Consider the following 15,911-nt stretch of genomic DNA (forward strand, 5'->3'; position numbering starts at 1 on the left):
AATAATAATAAACACCTACTATGTGACAGTTACTGTGCTAAGCCTTCAGTCACTAGTCTTTATTCCTTTACAAGGCTGTCTGCTATGTTTGGAATATTCTCACTTCCATCTCTTGAAATCCTTTTTCTTTCTTCAAGGTTCACCTCCATTTGAAGTCTTTGCTGATCACCTGGGTCTTTCCTTACCACGTAGCCCTGCCCCTCATTGAATATTTTGTATTTATTTGGGGTTGACTTCTTGGCATACATGTTGTTTTCTCCGAGTAGACTGTAAACTCCTTGAAGACAGAGACAGTTTCAGTTTTTTCTTTTACTCCCCCTAATCTTGCACAGAGTCTGGTAAGTAGTAGGTTCCTGATAAATGCTTGCTGTTGCCATTGAAGGCAGTGACATCATCATAGTGAAGGCATTTAGTGTACAAGGTTCCCTTGAGATGTAGGAACGGGAAAATCTGGCTCATTAGCAGAGAGGAATAGCTAATAGGGCCAATGCCCTTTGTGCCAGTCAGTCAACTATACATGAAGTCCTGTGCCATGTGCTTTGATCTCCTATGTCCCCCACTGCCTTTGTTCACTTTTATTGTCTTCACCTAATGCTGATAATCACTTCTCTCCACCTACCTCATTCATTCTGCTTCCTGTGTAGACTCTGGAGTATAGACATAGCTCTGATGAAGAACTAAAACCACATTTCTGTTCAATAAAAAACCCTCTGTGGGGACTTATCAACTTCTGTCCTAAAGGTTTTTGCCTTTTTAATAAAATGTGGAGGAGGAAGGGCCAACAAAGTGGCCTTATGGTTCATCATCCCTGGGGACGCAGGAATAACTTTCTCAATGGATCCTAATGATTTTACCTATGTCATCATCAACCTCAGCATTTTAATATTAGCATTAGTCACGATGATGTTCCTAATAGCAATCCTTTTGAATAAAAACATGGAATAAATCACAGAAGATTATGTTTGGTATTCTGCCTACCTCAAAAAGGGAGTTGATATGGCACATTATGTCAGAAGACATATTTAACAGGAAAATTGAGAATAAAACCAGAAGAAAAATGAATTTTTTAAAAAAAGTAGAGGAATAGATTACCAGACAGCTGGAATGAGTTAGTTCCTGGAGGTAAGCACTGAATCTAACTTTGAGTTCCCTAGCAGCTAAGGCAAAAACAGAAACACATTGTATAGTATATAGTATACATGTAGTATTTATTGCCCGATAAAAGGAAGCATGCATATGAATTCATTTAAAGGGACAAACTTTTTTCCCTGATACTGAATTTTAGAAAGAACTTTTCACATAGATACTAATGTAAGGAGCAGTCAGTAACCTAATAGAAAATATCTTTGACTCTGGTTTTGCAAAGAATGAAGAACCATTCTTCAAATGGATTTAAAAAAAATAGTTCTCTTTAAGGAATGAAAGCAAAACCTTAAATCTTAACTAAATGAAGATATTTCTGTAGGGAACTGAGAAAAGATAGTTCAGATATGTTGCTTTCAGGATTTTACCAGGAGCCCAGCTTGCACAGATTAAGCAAAAAGGACTACTTTTAAAGTACTGACTTTGTTGTATCATTTTTCTGCCCCAAACCTTCCATGGCTCTCCATTGTTAATAGGATAAATTATCAACTTTTCCACCAGACATTGAAGGCCTGTCACTGCTTGGCCTTAACTTTCTTTTGAATCTTTATTTCCTTTTATTTCTCTTCAGAACCCCTTTGCTTTATGGATAAACTGTTCAGTCCATGGCCCTGAACATGTCTTTTGCTTTGTAATTGAAAAAAAATTTTCACTGCAATTTTCCCACTTAAAATACTTTGCTTTCCAATCTCTGATTAGATTTCAGAGGGCTTATTATATCCATTCCACAAACATTTCAAAAGAAGCTGCTATGCAATGGGTGCTGTGTCAGGTGCTAGGTATACAAAGAAGAAACAAAAAAAAAGTCTCTGCCTTCAAGAAACTTATTTTCTATTTGGAGAGTAGGATACAACACAAGGAAATTTGTGAAGGGTACTGTTTCTCAAGGGACTCAGGAAAGGCTTCCCATAAGTGATAACATCTGAATTGAGCCTCAAAAGAAGCCAAGAATTAAAAAATGCAAAGGTGAGCCAGGCTTATCATGGGCAAAGACATGAAAATGAGAGATTGAATGCTGAGTTCAAGGTAGTCCATTCTAGCCAGAATGTAGGTTCTCTGAAAGACAAAAGTGAAGCAACTTGGTAGTCTGGAACCAGGCTGTCAAGGACTTTACCAAACTGAAGAGGTGGTATTTTATTCCTGAGATAATAAGGTCCTACTGAAAAATCTTCAGCAGGGAAGCAGCACAGTTCATCTCATGCTTTAAGGAAATTATTTTGACGGTAATTTGGAGGATAGAATGGTGAGCTGAATATCCAACTCCCATTAGTTAGGTGATACTACTTATGCTACCTACCTCATGGGTAGAGAAGAAAGTACTCTGTAAATCTTAAAAGTGCCATATTATAATGTAAGTTAACATCATTTTGTTATGCTCTCATTAAAGAGAAAAACAACATCCCTGCCTTCAAGGAGCTTACATTCTAATAAATTCACAGTCGTTAGCCAACTGCTAATGCCACAATGACTTTGGTGTCATAATTATTATGTACATTGTTTTCTTGATCTTAACTACTTTGTCTTTCTATGCATTTCTGTGTTCTTCTTATTCATCATTTCTTATAGCTTGCCAGTATTTTATTATATTTATGTCCTACAACTTGTTAAGACATTCCTCAACTGAAGGATAACTACTTTCCTCCCCAATACTTTGTTATTAGAGAATACCACTATAAATATTTTGTTGTATGTGGAACTTCATTTTTGGTCATTGTTCTTGGAATATATGCCTAGCAGTGATAGATTTACATAAAAGGCATGGATATTTTAGTCAATCTTTCTGAATGAATCCAAATTGATTTCCAGAATGGCTGCACATATTCACAGATTCACTAACAATGCACTAGTGTATTCATCCTTCCTGTGTCTCTCTAATTTAAATTAATCCCATGTCATCTTTCACATTTTTCTGAGGATAAAGGAAATTCTCAATTGTTTTTATTGGATTTTTCTTATTCTTAGTGTTTTGAGGCATTCATTCTCATACAGTTATTTTTTCATATTAGTCATTTGGGGCATTTCCATGTGGTTATTAGTAGTAATTCTTTTGAGAACTCTGTGTAATTGTTCATGGACCACTGATTTACAGGAAAATGGCTTTTGATCTTATAGATTTCTGTTAGTTGCTTATATAGCTTAGGTATCAGATGCTTATCAGAGATATTTATTTGATACAATTTTTTTTCCTAGCTAACTTCTTTCCTCTCTCTCTTTTTAACATTCTTCTTGTCAACTACCACTTTCAATTAACCAAGAGAAAGAAAGAAACAAAGAAAAAAAACCCTCCTGTAATAAATAGGCATAGCCAAGCAAAACAAATCCATATAATCATCATGTCCAAAAATATAGGGTTTTTTTCCCTTGTGTCCATCAGTTTGTGCTTCTCTGTTAAAAACGTGGAGACTTGTGGAGGGGGAGGGATGCTGGGTGAAGCTTTAAGGGTTATTATTCTCTACTGTTAATCATATGGATTTTACCTTTTTGGGTTTTCCCTCTTCTTTGTCCTATGGACTCAGTTGTACTTGTCCTATATCTGGTATATAAAACCTCTCTTTTTTGGGGGGGGGAGAGGGAGTTTTTAAGAGTTAAAAGGGTCTGAAGAAAGTTTGTATGATTCCATATTCCTCGTTACATGACCTAGAAGTCTCAAACTCATTTTTTTAATCTGCAAAAGAGAGAAAAATCACACTTTTACTAAATATCTTTATAAAATTGTTGTGAGGAAAATAGTTTGTAATATATTAAAAAGTGATAAACAAATGAGCTACTTAGTTTAATATTATTACTAATGAAACTAGTGCCAACAGAAGCCAAAAGCCAAACTGAACTTTGAAAACTTAAATGAATTCTTCTCCAATCAGGTTCATCTAATGAAAAGTGTGATTTTGACGTTGACTTCTTTGTGATGACACTTGATGGTAGTAAGCAGGTGGGCTGGACAAAGAAGAATGGAATCACTAGTACTTCACCTCCATACCACAATCACAATGGAAATGAATCTGGTAAGAATGTTTAATTAATAGATTTATTGTCTGAGTTTTAGTATATATATGGAGGTATTCTGAGAATTCTTCTTAAAACAAAGGAGAAAGATTTTTTTTTTTGCTTTTTGGAGGGCAATTGGGGTTAAGTGACTTGCCCAAAGTCACAAGGCTAGTTTTTGTGGTAAGTGTCTAAGGCCAGATTTGAACTCAGGTACTCCTGACTCCAGGGCCTGTGCTCTATTCACTGTGCCACCTACCTGCCCCTAATGATACTTATTCTTATGTTTCTTTGCTCTATTTGTTTGAGGAAGATATAGTTTTACAAAATTAATATGAATTCTTCTCGATTTGGTGAAGAGAATAACTTTCAACTATTAATATTGAAGTAGAGGTTGCCTGATTGGTTATGACTTTCATTTGTAAGCCATTTTTTTTTAAATAGTGATCAGTAACCATATTCTCAAACCTTAAGTAACTTATGGCTACTTTGATTTCATGTCATGCAACCCACTTTTTGTGCCTTTTACTGTCTTATCTCAAATATTCATCATCTCTCAAAAACAACAACAAATCAAAATTCTTCTCAGTATCACATGGTCTATAGCTATTCTTTCTCTCTCTAATTTCCCACCTCCTTTTCCTTCTGTTCACTCTCCCCTTGTGGTAATCTCTCTGTCTTGATCTGTGTTCCTTCTAAAGTTGATTGTCTACAAGAAACGCTAAATTCAATAGCGTTTGGCTGCTTTTAAAGATTCTTTATCATAGTAAACAGTGACTGAGACTAGAAATAAATTTAGTTATGTGCGTTTAATAATAACTAATTGTTCTAGAGTGCTTTAATGTTTGTGAAATGTTTTACATCCTGACAACCCTGTGAGGTTAGGTACTATGAGTATTATTAGCAGTGGTGTCTCATAAAGCAGACAGGAGTAGGGGAAAGTAAATCCAGTTTAAAAAAAGACAACCTGGCAAAACATCCAAAGTCATCCCAAGGACATTTAAGGATAAAAATGGAAGGAGAACAGACAGAAGTGAACTGAAAAAAGACCTGCAGACCTTTATAAAAATTAGTTTTTCCTTCAAGGACAGTGAAGTTAAGATAGTTACATCATAACATTACAGTCTAGGGTATGTTTAGAGTGAAGGTAAAAATGGTACAAATACTTATATATAATATAAATATAATATATATTTTATATGTCTGTATGTGTGTGTATGTGTGTGTGTGTGAATGAGAGAGAGAGAGAGAGAGAGAGAGAGAGAGAGAGAGAGGGGGAGAGAGGGCGGAGATTCCAGATCGGAGAGAGAGAGAGAGAGAGAGAGAGAGAGAGGGAGGGAGAGAGAGATCTTTGCTGAAGTGACACAATTATGAGGGCAATAAGGGATTGACAGATAAAATCTGAGGGAGGGGGAGGAATCAAAAAGTATAGTTAAGATAAAAGGTAAGTGAGAAAACATGAATAGCCACTGATATTTATGTCTACTTTCCCATCTACAAAAAAATCTTTGAGATTCATCTACACATGAAAAGCCATCCTAATGAGAATATTGGTTGTGAACAGAAAAGCTTTCTCAAGAAATATTTAGCAATGGATCTAGGGCAGCTATATGGTGTAGTGTATAGAGTACTCATGCCAGAGCCAGGAGGACCTGAGTTCAAATCCAGCCTCAGAAACTTGACACTAGCTGTGTGACCCTGGACAATTCTCTTAACCCTGATTCACACACACACACACACACACACACACACACACCAAGAATGGATCACATCTTTATCATTTCACAATTGAATAAAAGATGTAGAAAATAGAAAATTCCACTGAGTTTGTTATTATGGAAAAAAATTTAATGTCACTTTTTCAATAAACTGTTTCTCATTCTTAAGTCAAAATCTTTACAGATTCCTTGGAAGATACAGGGATAGCCCCAGTCAAGTTCCCATTTGATAAATATAAGCCTGAGTGAGGCAAGGTATAAAACAAACAATTATAAGTTTGCTGTAGGTGCTTGCCAGTGTTAGAGGAGATGGAGTGAATGGTTTAGGACAGTTTTCCCGTGGAAGTACTCCATATGCTTCTGTTAAAAGATGATATGGTATTGATTACATCAAGCCTCAGAAGCTTGCAGAACTTTCTTCTTGAGATCTGTAAAAGAACTTTTTGCCTAAATATCTTACATAGGAAAGACCAAGTAGGAGACATATGTCTTTTGATCAGATTATAGTATATATTTTTATGGGAAACATATAAAACTTGTCCATCAATATGAATACCTGGGAAATACAGCACATTTCAATAACAAATCAGGACCAGGATTAAACAGGAAGAGGAGAAAGTGAGCTGGATTGACTTCAGGAAATTGCAAGATTTCTTTAAAGACTCCAGACATTCTAAGAAAGCCCAGGTACATCTTTTAAAAAACCCACATTGTACCAGAGTTGACATGTGGAAGCCAGACACAGAATACTACAGTTAAAAAGGAATATCTTACAGAGGGCAATGGAGACACTCATAGTAGATGTTGCTGCAGCATACTATCAATAAAGATCTTCAGAGAAAAACATAAGTAAAAGATCTCTGATAAGAGAGAGGGGTGGGTCACATGGCAGGAGTGGCAGGTGACAGATGAGCTTCCCTGATATCTTCACAATGTCTAGATAAATCATTAAAGGACTCCACCAAATTGAGTGCACCTTCTGTAATTAAATAATGGAAGGACTTGTGTAACAAGCACATAAGGTGGATGACAAGAACTTCCAAATGGATGTGATTAAAGATCTATTTGAGTATTTACATACTGAGAAATTTAGGTTAAGAGTTGGAGGGGCTTTGCCCATGGGCACACAGCTCATAAATATCTGAGGTAGGATTTGGATTTACGGTTTTTTGGAGATCCATCATTCTATTCATCCTCTTAGTCTATGATGTTTCCATTTAAACTCCTATGTTTCTGAAAGCAGATGATTTATTTTAAAGCTTTCATTTGAATCTATTGTGATGCAGCCTTTTGATATGTGTTCAGTAATGTGGTTAAGTACAGAAATACAGCTTAGAAAACAACTTTTCTTTTCCAATCTACCTCTTATGAACAAAATTGATGTTTCTACTCTTAGTTGTTTTGTTGTTAAGTAAACATTGGCCAGGTGGGATCTGTTTTTTCCAAGTCACAAAATTATTTCTTAATTATTATAGAAAACTTTTGAATAATTAACTTTATGGACTTATTTTTTGCCTTTGCTCCAAAATATTGTTTGTGTTGTTCAAGCTAATCAGTGATTTCAGAAGTTTTGAAAGTCAAGGATGAAAATCTATAAGAATGTTTAAAATATTGTTCTGTCAATATTTGAAATCTACTAAAACTCAGTACAAAGTAATTAAAGCATCACATTGATTTTTGTAAAATATGGAATTGGATTCAAATAAAATCCTTGTGATTAAAGCAAATTCAAATAAGTCTCTTCAATTACAGTTAAACATTTTTTTTAAATGAAGAGAATCATTATGTTAGTCTTAACAATAATTAAAATAGTGCCAAGAAGAGAAAAATAATATGAGTCTGAGACTCATTGTTCTGTTCCCGAGTAAGTAGATAATACTTTTAATAATCCCAGGGGCCAGGTGATGTCAAAGTGGATTTATTCTATTATTTATAGTGCTTAATTTGCCAGATATATGAAATCTAAAAGTTATTTATGATGTCCTATAATTATGAGAAGTCTGAAGTTTTAACTGTAATATTTTTTCCCTTTATTCTTAAATCACAAGGAAATTTTTTTTTATCCTGATCAACTAATACATTATGAACTGAAGTAAATAAATAATGAAACACATGCAATATGTCAAATTATCCAGCCTGATTCCGATATCATTGACTTTGGCCAAATTACTTTGCACCTTAGTCTCCTTATCCATAAAGCTATATTTCTGAAATGCAGATTTGGCTGTGCTGCTCCACTGCTCCAAAACCTTCGTTGGCTGCTTATTGTCTCTAGGATATGAAAGCTTTGACCTAGTTCTTTATGGTCTTACAGGCAGTACCTTTCAAGTCTTCATGTACCTTCCTTGACTTACTCTCCTATTAGCCATTTCCATTATGGATCTTCCTTCTTCCATTTCACTTACCTTTAAAATATGTCTCTGGTGCCATCTGCTAACAAGAGTTCTTTCCTAAATTCCATTGCACTTCCTTTTAATGTCAATTGTTAGTGTTCTAACTCTCTTGATATCACCATATGTAGCATTATAATTTAAAAAATAAACTTATCTGGGTTCATGTTGTATTTCCCCAATAGTATATAAACTTCTTGAATGCATAGACTGAATTTTTTTTTCTTCATATCTTTTGTAACTAGCACAGTGCAATTATAAAGTAGGTACTTAATAAATGTTTATTGAATTGAATGGAGGAGGCTGGTTCAGAGAGAGCTAAAATTCCTTTAAAATTTCTCATTCTATGATTCTAGGTCTCCCCTTTCATTTTATCTAAATGACTCCTAGTTTGTTATGTCATTTTGTGTGTGCAGTCATTTTTTTCAGTTGTGCCTGGCTCTTCATGACCCCATTTGGGGTTTTCTTGACAGAGATACTGGAGTGGTTTTCCATTTTCTCCTCCAGAGCTTTTTACAGATGAGGAGACTGAGGCAAATGGGATTAAATGACTTGCTGAGGGTCACACAGTAAGTGTCTGAGGCTAGATTTGAACTGAGAAAGAGAAGTCCACTTCAGGTCAGGCACTCTGCACTATGGCGCCACCTAGTAGCCGACTCCTAGTATAGTCCAGGTTTAAATAGAATCACTACATTCGATTATGACTTTATTCCAGTGTATTGTTGCAATGGATATGGGTTGCAACAGACATTATTTCATGACTGACATATGTACATCTCTGAGATCATGCATTCATCAAATAATGAACAATTGAAAATATTTTGTGGATTTTGCTTCAGATTTGTTGAATTGAATATGTTAGAGACAGCTATTAGTCTGTGTTTCAGTACTCAAGACCTTTGGACTTTTATTCAAGAGTAATCAACATCTATAGTCCAAAAATCGACCAAAAATTGTATCTCACATTTCTTGATGGAGAGAAAATGTACTACAGATGCAATATGAGAAGTGCATTCTCAGATGCAGCTAATGTGTTTATCTGGCTTGTTGGAGTATACATATTTATTACAAAAGAGGGATTCTACTGGGGCTTTGGGATAGATTGGCTAGATATGCCAAGAAAAAAGGACATTCAAAAAGACTTCCAAAAAATAAACGGGAAAAAACCAAACAAGGGTAGAAGGGGACATAATGAAATAGAACAGTTTTCTTGCTAATTTGTTAAATATTATATGCAAATGTTTCTTTAAAAGCTGTAGGTAACAGGAATACATTGTTTCTTGTCGAATAATCTTGTGCTATGTATATTCAAATGTTTGTGGATGAGGAAGTTCACAATAAAAAAGGAAGTTGAATTATTTTTGAAAATTGATAATATGGGGAGGTACACACTGATGTATATTTCCAGGACATTTTGGTACTATATGCAACATTGCATAGTGAATAGATATGGATTTGAAATTGTTTCAGTTATTTTCAAGCTTTGTGACTCTGGGCAGGATACTTAACCTGTCTGAACTTTTATCCCTGTATCTGTAAAGTGAGGACAGTAATAATACCTATTTCAGAGGGCTGTGAGGAACAAAAGAGACAAATGTCTACAAAATATTGTTTTAAACCTTACTCTATTACAGTAATACTATGTGCAGATTTATTTTAAAACAGTTTGAAATCCAACTTTTCAGAATTGGAATTTTGAAATCAGTTGACTTTGAAAAAAATACTCTACATTGAATGAATAAATGTATAAGTATTGTGTTTACTGTATGATCTGATAAAGAAACCCAGAAAACTCTGTTTCTTATTAAACAATGGTCATTGGTTTTGGTTCCCTTTCAGCAGAAGAGCATGTAAAATTAACTTTTACTTAGTTTTACTCTTTACTTCTATTGGTTAGTGTTGAGGGCAGCATCCAGGTAAGGAAAACTGTTCGTCAATGGTTGCTGATCACTCAAGGGGTCATGTTACCCTTTTCCCCCTCTTTTTTGATACTTTTAGCTTCAGGATTGCTTCTCTCCTTGCCCTCTATGAGTCTCAGTTTTGTGATACTTTTAATCACTGTTTTGTGTTTCTGCCTTTGCCCAGTTGGACAGCCAAATGACAGAACAGTGTGGGTATGTGGTGGTGGCAGATGGGAAACAGCAGGAAATTTGGGAGCGAGTACATAGGAAGAAGAAGCAATCTATATTGACTCTGATTTGTATTTGTTAGAGGCCCTCTTTTTCTTTTGGCAAGTTTTAAAACATTATGTAAAATTCCCTAGTGTTTAAACATCCATCTATACATCATATTATTTATCTTACTGATTACTTGCATAATACTTTAGTGATTAGATAGTATGCTATGATTCACCAAATAAAGTTATTACATTATTTACTGGATAGTTGGAATTCTGGGTGTTTATCTCCCCCTTCTCCCTACTCCCCTATCCTTTACTTGTTGTGTTGATTATATATCAAGCTAATAAAATTTTAGAGTGGGTTCAATTCTGATACCATTTTGAATCTACTGATGTATCAATGAGACTTTGGAACAAACTAATTAGTAGGCATACAAAATTAAAATAACTTTCCATTATTTATCAGAGCCACATAAAATAGTGTTTCCTTTACTTTTCCCTAGAGAAATTTTTCTTCCTTAGAACATCCTGTTACCTTCTGGCAGGATTGTCCCTAAATGATAGCAGACAGATGGCTTGTTTATTTATTGATTTAATTTATAGGGTTGTGTTTCTTCAAGGTATAAATTCAAAATCATACCTAATAAATATGAAAAGCTTAAATATTATAGTAAAATAAGATGTTATTTTACTTATTTCACCCCTTCTCTCAGAATTGCATAGAAGAGTAGATTACTACTTACTACTTATATAATCTCAGGCAAATGATATCATATTTTGAGAGCTGGCTTCAGAGCCAAGATGACCTGTGTACAAGATCTGCTTCTGGCCTTGACTGACCCAGGGCCTGTCATTTAGCCCTTTAGGGCTACAGACCACTCTCTTAAGACCACAGGTTTCAAACAAGGTGCTGATTTATACTAGTTTCTTCATCTGTTAGTAAGCTCCTTGAAGGAAGGAACATTGTCCTTTGTCTCTTTTTATACCCCCAGCGTTTAACACATAGTAAGTATTTAATAAATGTCTTTTGATTGAATTAATTGATAGTTTCCTATGAAATCACAAATGTAGTTCTTATTTCTCTAATTGGTCTCTATATTTTGAGAACATTTTGTTCCATATAGTTTAGAGATTATGAGTATTTGATATCATAGCATTTAATGAAAAAAAAATTCTTAGATATTTTTATGGATTGTCATTATTTCTGGATGATTGTGGGCATCAGTCATGTTTGTGATAATGGTCTACTTTCAGTCTGAATTGTCTGTGGAAATTTCATATTTTGAGATATGTATTGATAGTATAGGGATTTGTCATCTCACCTAAGAACAATAACAAGCTTCCAATGTGTAATTCTAGTCTTCATGTTGTGTCTTCCTACACAATTTGTTCAAGCATTCTGCAGTTGAAGAACATCCATTTTGTTTCTAGGGATGTTTGTTTTTTTTAATTTTTGTTTTTGTCTCCACAAAAAACTGCTAGCAATATTTTCATACATATGGGAACTTTTTTTTTCTTCATTAGATTTCTCTTAGTATAGCACTAACAGATGTATAGCTGAATCAAAGGATTTTGTTCAATAACTTTCAGTAACTGTTTAATAGCTCTTTTTGTGTAATTACAGATTTTTTTCCCATAATTCTTATGCTCATTCATAGGCCCATTAATAGTTGGTCAATGTGCCTGTTTTCTCACAGCCTCTCTAACATTCATCGTTTTCCCTTTTGTTGGTCATCTTTGCCAATCTTCTAAGTATGAAGTAGAATTGCTTTATATTTCTCTTTATGAGTAATTAAAAACATTTTTTTAAATCTGCAAATAGCCTAGATTTTATCTCTATGATGATTGCTTTTCACATCCTGACTTAGACCATTTATTAATTGAGGAATGGCTTTTGTCCTTAAAATTTTAAATCCTTTTATTTCTTGAAAATGAGGCCTTTATCAGAAGAACTTTTTGCAATGATTTTCTCCTTCCCCCAGGTGTTTCCTCTTTAATTTTAACTTTATTGGATGTTTTTACACAAAGACTTTTAAAGCTTTATGCAGTTGAAATTGTACATTTTCTCAAAATGTCATTTAATTTTTTTGCACTATTGCTCTCTTCAAGGTAAATGAGGGAGGGATACTAGAAGAAATTTTGGTGATGTAAAAAAAAACTCAAAATATTTCAATAAGATTTTATTTTATAAAAGAAAAAAATGAGAATAAAATGAATAATAATAATCACAGTCCCTGTTATTTGGACCTTAATGGATTTTTCTTTCACAAATAATCTAGAGAAGATGTTTGCATTCCAGTTGACTTTTTTTTATTTATCCATCTGGGCCATAGTCCTCTGAAAACTAAACAGGATTGAGCCATAGTACCAAATCAACTTGCAACAGGGCTATTCTAACTCAGTTCCATTAAATTTAAGAAAAGAAGAATGAGAACAATAATAGCAACAATAATAATAAGTTAACATTTCTATAGCACTTTGTGGTTTATGGGAATTTTACATACATTACTTCAATTAGGCTTGACCCTTAACCTCCCTGTGAATGTTGTTATTCCCACTTTAGAGATGAAGAGATTGAGTTTTAGAGGCAATAAAACTTGTCTCAGGAAATATGGTTAGTTAGGGCCACAACTGAAACTCAAAGATCTGGTCTTCTCTGCCTAAAGTCAGTGTTCTCTCTAACATAGCACTTCAGAAGTGAGGCCTACTTTCACTATCTCCTCTTGGTCATAGTTGCCTGGCCAACCTCTTGAAAGGATGTATTAAGTGAAATATTGGTTAGATCAAAAATAGGATCTATTTCATATAGAGGTAATCACGTTCAAAGGTTTTTGAGATATGGTATTTCCTCCCTGTTTTCCGAACTTAGATTCCAGTGATAATTGAACATACATTTCTATCTCCAAACCTTTTGAAGGTGTTACCTTGGCTTTAGGCCATAGACCTTGTCATGCTGATTCATCTCTGTATGTCTTTTATGAGCACTGCAACTTGCTTTACTTGGGTCTGTTGCAGAAAATAGACTTTATCCTACTTATTCTGTTACTACTTTCAAGTACCTTCGGATCTGTTGGTTACTCCACATAGGCTGTAGGAAGATTTGTTTTCTTCTTTCTATTCTTAGATATGAAAGCATTTGAGGAGGGTCTAGAAATGTCATTTCATTTACTTGTAGAGTACATGCTGTGGAACTTCCTTCCATTGATTCACACGAGCTATTTCTCCATCACTTAGAGTTTTAGAATGCTGTCTGCTGGCATTGAGAATAAATTGCTCATGGTCATGTGGTCAGAGTGTACAAGGGGCAAGCCAGACTAATATTCAGGTCTTTCTGACTATTTATCTATTTCACAACCTGACACTCAGAAGTCATATAAGAGTTGAAAATATGGAATGATTTTTCTCTTGCATTTCAAAAGAAAAGAGGCCCAAAGAGTAGCTCACTTTTTTTTTGAGGTTCAAGGGCTGTCCAGCCATGACATGATGGAGACTTTGGTACTTGACTCTAATGCCTTTTGACTTTCTGTACATTTCTTTTCTTCCCCAGGCTTTGTTCTGATTATGGCATTTTCCCGAACACCTAACCAGTTAACCTGGAAGTTTTCCCTTTGTTCAATGAGTGCTGAAATAGCTACATAAAATTTAAGAATAAGAAACCTGAAAGTTTGCATTGATATTGTTATTTTGTAATCTTCATAATTGGTCCATTGGGTATGTTTTATAGCACAATTATTTTAAATATTTGCTGAGTATTTGCTTTATGGGAATAGGTTTAAAATGGCAGATTTATGAAGCATATAAACAAATTGAAATTAATACAGTGTTAAGATGAATAGGACATACAGTCTTTGTAAATTTTGTATTTATAGGCAACCTAACTGCAGACAAAATGAGAAATCTGTTGTGAGTATAGGAAAGTGTCTTCCTAATGGCCAAAGCTGGAAGTCTGTCATCTTAGCCTCTTAAGGCTTGCTTTAAAGAAATGACTTTCCTGGGGTGGCTAGGTGGCACAGTGAATAGAGCACTGGCCCTGGAGTCAGGAGGACCTGAGTTCAAATCCGGCTCAGACACTTGACACACTAGCCACGTGACTTTGGGCAAGTCACTTAACCCCAATTGCCCTCCAAAAAGCAAAATAAAAATGACTTTCCTTCTTCTGAAATCAGGATGAGCAGAGCTTGGTGGTAGGTGAGAGAATGAGTATGTTAGTAATATTGGAGTAGTTCTACTTTGTTAGTTCTGAATCTCTCCTCATGACTCAAAACTAGACCCAGGATCTGAAAACAGCTGAATGAAAAAATGGCCCTTGGGCAATGTTGTATTTTTTACTAGGAGGTGTATACTGTAAAGCTGTGTAGACCACCTTGAGTATGTTGCTTCATTCACTCCTCTGGGCCTCAGTTTGTTTACCTGTAAAATGAGGTCATTGGTCCAAATGATATCCAGGCTGCCTTTGAACCACAAATTTCTCTAATCTTTGATTTTTTTTTCTTGCTATCCAAGGTCCCATGATTTCATAATTTCATTTCTCTCATTGACTCAAACACTTTCTTTATACTAAAGAACACAGCAAAAAAGTTAAACATTTTATTGGGGGAGGAGGGAGAGAGGGAAAAGATCTCTATCATGCATTTTTATAAGCAAAATTTTAAGATTGAAGAAAAGTTTGAAAAATTTTCCCCCCCATGCCACCGGACAGAACAGGGATAAGAATCCTTAATCACTTAAAAATAAGAGAGTGTTTCTGAATTTAAATTTTCTTTTTCTTTTAAATTTGAAGGTGATATTTTAATTTACTGTCTAACATGATATAGGCCAATTTACAGTGTTCTAATAAATGCAAAAATGGAAGTCTATTTATCTTGTAATAGTCACAAATGAAATTTATAAAGATTTTTGAGTCATGCAAAGTACATTAGATACATTGGTTTATTTAAGCTTCACAACCTGTTATATTAAAGATATAATTATGCCATTTTAGAGATGGGGAGACTGAGGTTCAGAGAGGATTAGCACCTGATACATGGTAACAAATACTAATAATTGTCAGAGAAAGATGTGAAAACCAGATTAACTCTTATTCACTACTCCATGTCATCTTCCCTTTATAAAACTGTCTTGCTTATATATTTAAACAATTAATTTATATGTTTTGATGGATGCTATTTCAAGTACTCTTTCATTACTTGTAACAGCATGTGCCATTGAACTTGATTTCTGTGACAAAAAGTTTTTTTTAATAAAGATGATGAATGAGACTTTTCAAAATGCTTACTTTAGAATGAGAATAATTTTTCTCCCAAGCCTTGGGTTTGTCCTTTGTTAAACGAACATTTATAAAACCAATTTAAGGCTTGCTGAATGTAAGAATCATTCACATTGCTAATAATGTAATAATTAAAATATTATTTGAGAACAATTCCTGTATTGTTCATTATAATTATTTGAAAGTTCATATAATTAGCATTGCTTCATTGGCTGAATATAAAATGAGCATAGCTCAGCGGCAGTTGATTTCTGTCACTATCGCTCCCTGGACTTTGTTCCAGTGTACCTTGA

General features: G+C 34.5%; 1 protein-coding gene across 1 annotated transcript in view; it reads left to right on the forward strand.

Moving 5' to 3' along the window:
• MALRD1 (MAM and LDL receptor class A domain containing 1) overlaps positions 1-15,911 on the forward strand; it is a 930,206-nt gene that overhangs the window by 27,707 nt on the left and 886,588 nt on the right. Inside the window, exon 3 of the mRNA XM_069086118.1 lies at positions 4,005-4,145. Coding sequence (XP_068942219.1) covers positions 4,005-4,145 — 141 coding nt within the window. The remainder of the gene's footprint in view (positions 1-4,004; positions 4,146-15,911) is intronic.

Source organism: Petaurus breviceps, unplaced genomic scaffold (assembly GCF_028583685.1).
Source record: "Petaurus breviceps papuanus isolate PSGF00001 unplaced genomic scaffold, PetGlider_PUasm1.0 178, whole genome shotgun sequence".
Taxonomy (NCBI): Eukaryota; Metazoa; Chordata; class Mammalia; order Diprotodontia; family Petauridae; genus Petaurus; species Petaurus breviceps.